Below are 5,241 nucleotides of genomic sequence, written 5' to 3'. Positions count from 1 at the left end.
CAAACTTCAGTAGATAGGCCAAAAAAAGATTGCCGACTTTACTATTTTTGAAGAGGTCAGGGTCTTCTCGATTTTCTCCCACGTGTCCAAACGGCTCCCTAAAAAAATGCCGCGTCTAACTCCTCCACCGGCACGTGCCGTCGTTTGTCACACGTGGCGAGGCCACTTCCTCCGAGGTGCGCTTCTTCGGCGATCTCTCCCGTTGGCGGTCACCCCCCCCCCTCCCCTCTACTCCTCTCTCTTCTTCCATCTCTCTCTTCTTCCATCATACTCTTCAGACCCTCCTCATCCCTGTTTCTTACGTCTTCTTCCAATCCAAAAGGAATTTAACCATCGAAGAGGAAATATGAGCAGCAACAGTAACTTGGAGACGCGGACGCTGCTGGACGAAATCCGGAGCCTGGAGAAGGGCTGGCTCTTCGACTTCGGCCACCCCCTCCTCAACCGCATCGCCGAGAGCTTCGTCAAGGCCGCAGGGGTATTCCCGTCTGTTTACCTTTTCTACTCCCTCCCCTTCCCTCGCCTCGCATCCAAAACGTCGGTGAAGAACTGATTTTTATGACCGATTTGCCCTTCCAGATCGGCGCGATCCAGGCGGTCTCGCGCGAGGCCTATCTCACCGCGGTGGAAGGTACGTTGCTCACTCGTGCCGATCGGCATCCGAATCGAGATCTGCTCACCGCTCGGTGAGATGACTTTTTTTTTGCCCTCTCTTTCTTTTCTTTGTGTTTTGGTTTCAGGTGCCGGCGCGGATCCTGGTGCAATTCCGGACATGACGAGTAGCAAGAGGCATAGGTTTCCCGATCTGAGAGGTAATGTTAGAGAGAGAGAGAGAGAGTTATTTGTTACTGGGGCATGGTATTGAGAAATTTAATCTTGTTGCCACTGGTCTCGCTTTGCAGGAGAGAACTGCACGAAGTCACTTGAAGCAACGGTGAGGGGATGGACCAAGTTTGTGGGGATTGGTCCTTTTTTTATTAGAAAAAAATCTTATTAGATATCTTAACTGGTATCTTCTCTTAATAATATGGACTACTGTTTATAATTTGACATTCTGAGATAAGTTTAGTTCATATTTTTGTTTTCAAAGTCTTATTATGCGTGTGGTTTCAGGTAAAGAGCACCGGGAAAGAGGCATTCCAATGGGGTAAGACGTATTAAATTTGTTTAATTTTTACACTTCGGAAAAAAATGCCAATTTAAATTGACTCTGTGCGCAAACTATCAGTACCAAAAATAAATTCCACTGGTCTTGGAATTTCACGTATAACATTAAAAGACACAAAAGGTAACATTATAGGCATGGGGGGCAAAAGTTGTGATCTTCGGAGCACTCTAGTCCTTGATTTATATGGTTGATGTGGATCTATAATTGTTATTTACCAGTGATAGCTAGGAGTTTGTTGCAGGAATGGCTGCTGGCATGTATTCCGGCCTAACTTATGGCTTGAGGGAAGCTCGAGGATCTCATGATTGGGTTAGTTTCTAAGCTTCTATTTGCTTATGGCTCTTCAAATTTGGGCCCAAATCGGCTTCTATGTTCAAATCTTGTAGCTTTCATGCATCTAGAATGGCTAGGGAGCACGATTCCCTGCTTGACGGGAAACTTTCCATGGCAGATAAAATTATATAGTCTACTAAATAACTGTATGGTCCTCTGTAATGTAAGCCTGTTGTTACATTTACTAATGAGTTTTGATTAAGATTATGATGACATAGCTGGATGATAATTAGTTTAAATAAGGTAAGAATGGTAATCTGGCATCCAAATCTTGATTTAGTTGTCTGCTTTGAGTGGACAGTTTGCAAACCACCAGAAATCATAATTTAAGAAGCTGAAATTTTAGGCTAAATTCCGAGAGAGGAACTGAGGATGCTAGGCATGAGATTTATTTGTTTCCTGAAGACTGGGATTTGAGACCTCTGAGGGTATGTTATGCGACATAGTTTGATGGTGCAAATTTTTGCCATGTGTTTGCTTTTCTTTGCAGAAGAATAGTGCAGTTGCTGGTGCAATCACTGGAGCTGCAGTGGCTTTGACCTCCGATGACACTTCTCATGAGCAGATTGTTCAGTTTGCAATCACTGGTGCCGCACTTTCCACTGCTGCAAATTTACTCAGTGGCATATTCTAAAGCTGGCAATGAAATCTGGATTTAGTCTGGACGTTGTGGGGTCTGGAATTAGCTCCAATCGAGGCCTGATGATGTTTTGTGGGAACATGGTGGTGGTGTTCTCTCTTTTCTTTCCTCTTTTTATTCGAGTAGGAGCATGGTGTACTTGGTCTTTTTTCTACTTGCAGTGTTCATAAATCAGGTGACTAGAATTTGTTTAATTCTTGTTCTCTTCGGTTATAATGGGAGCTTGGATGTAACTCTTCCACCACCCAGAACACATATCTTTCTTTTTATAATGCTTTATTTAGTCCTGGCATGAGAACATATATATCTCCTTCACATGATAAAAGTAGATCCTTTGTCCTCAAAATCTCAATCCATGCCCTCGCGCAGCGACAGGAAAAGTTGAGCCAGCTACTATTGAGAATATGGGCAGAAATGATCCATAAAGGAAAAACCACATTATTCTTAAGTTCTGTCCAAATCCTAAAATATGTTCCTAATAATTTGATCTACATACAATGTGGATGCAGCGCACCTTGCTGGTTTTTAGGGCCATGATTAATGAAGTCCAGAGGTTCTCATGATTTTGCCATGCGCTGGCTCCTTCCGCAGAGGCATATCAGATATTTTGACCTACATTCATTGGCAAATACAAATCATGGCAGCCATTGGATGCACATCCGATCACCTTAAGTCGAGACCGGCAGCGGAAACACTCAGAGAATAAAATAAAAAAAAATAACATAAAAATTTTTGTGTAATTCAGTCCATCAAATAGATCTACATCTATGATCCCAAAAGAGATATCTTCATTAAAATAAAATTACTATAATTTTTGAACGGATAAAATTATAAACCTTCTCTTCCTCACAACTCTTCAAGATCTGGATTACACCTTCTTAGTTAATCCAAGACTTAGCTTGTTATGTGGGATTTTGAAAATCATTATGTTGGCCACAACAATTCCTCACTTTTTCAAAAATCCCACATATCTCTACTTTGTCGAAGAATCGAACTCTCTTCTCAATCTTCGTAGTGTCTATCCTTCTATTGCTTTCTATTTTCGCTGACAAGATATATTCATCTAAGTAGTAGATGTTCTTCATTTTCTTTCTTTCTTGCAAAACTAAGTTTCCATCTTTGTACACTTTATACCAATTCCCAATGCCAACATACTTGTACCCATTTGAAGCAGACTCACCCAATGAAATAATATTAGCTCTACCAGTAGGTACATACTTTAAATCAGAAATTACTTTGACTTTATCATTATGAAGCTTCAGACGAACTCTTCCAATGCCTCCCATCTTTTGCTTTAGATTGTTTCCCATATTGACATAGTCAAAATCTCTTTTAATGTGCAAAGTGTCAAACAAATCTTGATTAATGCAAATTGTTAGATGAGTGCTCTAAAAGCTAATTATTGACTGGCACATTATATAATTTCAAGACATAATTTCATACTTGTAATATATTTATTATTAATAAAGAATAATTTTATTTCAATCATATTTATGTATTCATAATTTATCTTAAAAATTAATAAAGATGATTTTATATATTTTCAAAGTGTTGAGAGTTGAGATATATATTTTTATTGGTTAGTTTTTAAATGCTCTCGATCGAAGGATCGTCACGGTCATGGAGGATAGCGATCAATCAATTTTAGATCGATGTACGGATCACTTCTCATTTGGGTAAATGAGTTTCAGATCTGTAGCGGAGGGACATTGTGGTGAGAGTGCAGGTGATTTTTAGAGAACAACTTGTATTAAGCATGACCAACACGAGAAATCACTTGAATATCTATTCACTTGTCAGTAATCTTCTCGATGCTGCAGTGGTGTGAGTGATCTTTTGACCTATTGTGTATTGGCTATTCGCAGTAAGGCTACTATAGTTTGACTGTATATTCATTTAGTTCCTAGTCATTCGGATCCTTACTATATATATTGGTTACGGTGGGTTCAGATTCGTTGTTAGGAGTAGGATGCATTTAGATGGAATTTATCGATTTTGGTAGGAAAAGAGAAGTCCTATGCGATCGTGAGATTGAGTTCAAAAAGTCTTTGATCAAAGCAAGTCTGAATATTGAAAAAGAATTTTCACAGAATTCACAAATGAACTCAAGTCGAGTCAATCTGGTATATAACTGACGTTGAGGTTTGACTAGTTCTCCATGACCTCCGTCAAGTCGGAACTGATCACGATAGAAGGATTAAATCATATGATAACTGTACCTAAGGGTTCGATATTTTTATTTTATTGAATTATCATTATATACTGCTAGGTATCACTGATGGATTGTGAAACTCATCGAGCATCGTCTTGATGATCGATGATCCTCGAATGGCAGAGTTAGAATTATTTCAACTCATCGAAAGAAGTTTCAACGATATTATGATGGAAATCATAATATATTTCACTACCAGATAGAATAAAACCTATGGGATCACACACAAAAGAGATTTTTATCCGATCAGATGGTTGATTAACGATTATAAATCGTTGAAGGATATAATCATCAATATGATTGATGATTAATCTTAAGCAAAAGTTGTAATTATGTAATTTACTAAGTATTAAAGAATTATAGGAGAATTAATTAATAATTAGATTGCTAATTGACTCAATTTGATTGAGCAATGATGTTCGGATCAAGTCTAATTGAATTGGATTCAGTTTGACTTGGATCGATTTTGACTGGATCAAGCATGAATGCAAGGGAGACTAATTCTTGATTTGATCAGAACTTGAGTTCAGTTAATTCCTAATTAGATTAGAAATTTATTAAGAAGATTGGATTCCTAATTGGATGAGGTTCCTTCTTCTCCTTGGATCAAACCAAATTAGATTTGGATTGAACCAAAATAGGAAACCCTAGAGTTTCAACTTACTGGGTCTCTCTCTCTCCTTGCGCACACCCCAACTTCCATAAGAAACTTTTCACACTAAATGGTGTTTAGCGTGAGGAACATCTGTGTGAATAAGATGGGTGCAGAGAGGGTAGGTGGCACACCTGATGAGTCATCATCCTTATCCCTTCCTAATTTGAATTTGATTCAAATCAAGAGATAAGGATTAGAAGGAAAGGAATCGAAGGATTATTAGAAATTTTTAT

At 38.6% G+C, this 5,241-nt stretch overlaps 1 protein-coding gene across 1 annotated transcript; it reads left to right on the top strand.

The window, feature by feature from the left end:
* Positions 1–200: 200 nt before the first annotated feature.
* Positions 201–2,441, top strand: LOC105045042 (outer envelope pore protein 16-2, chloroplastic). Its single transcript, XM_010923202.4, has 7 exons — positions 201–478; positions 580–631; positions 741–812; positions 903–934; positions 1,114–1,147; positions 1,410–1,477; positions 1,992–2,441. Exons 1-7 carry the CDS (start codon positions 347–349, stop codon positions 2,133–2,135), a joined length of 534 nt encoding a protein of 177 aa, XP_010921504.1. The 5' UTR covers positions 201–346; the 3' UTR covers positions 2,136–2,441.
* Positions 2,442–5,241: the final 2,800 nt, after the last annotated feature.

The sequence above is a fragment of the Elaeis guineensis genome, chromosome 5 (genome assembly GCF_000442705.2).
Source record: "Elaeis guineensis isolate ETL-2024a chromosome 5, EG11, whole genome shotgun sequence".
Taxonomy (NCBI): domain Eukaryota; kingdom Viridiplantae; phylum Streptophyta; class Magnoliopsida; order Arecales; family Arecaceae; genus Elaeis; species Elaeis guineensis.
The sequence above is the reverse complement of the archived record's forward strand: the minus strand, read 5'-3'. Positions and strand labels throughout refer to the sequence as shown.

Coding starts and splice junctions, on each gene's coding strand:
- LOC105045042 (XM_010923202.4), top strand. CDS start 347: ATGAGCAGCAACAGTAACTTGGAGACGCGGACGCTGCTGGACGAAATC. Junction 813..902: donor TAGGTTTCCCGATCTGAGAG/GTAATGTTAGAG, acceptor CTCGCTTTGCAG/GAGAGAACTGCACGAAGTCA. Junction 1,478..1,991: donor CTCGAGGATCTCATGATTGG/GTTAGTTTCTAA, acceptor TTTTCTTTGCAG/AAGAATAGTGCAGTTGCTGG.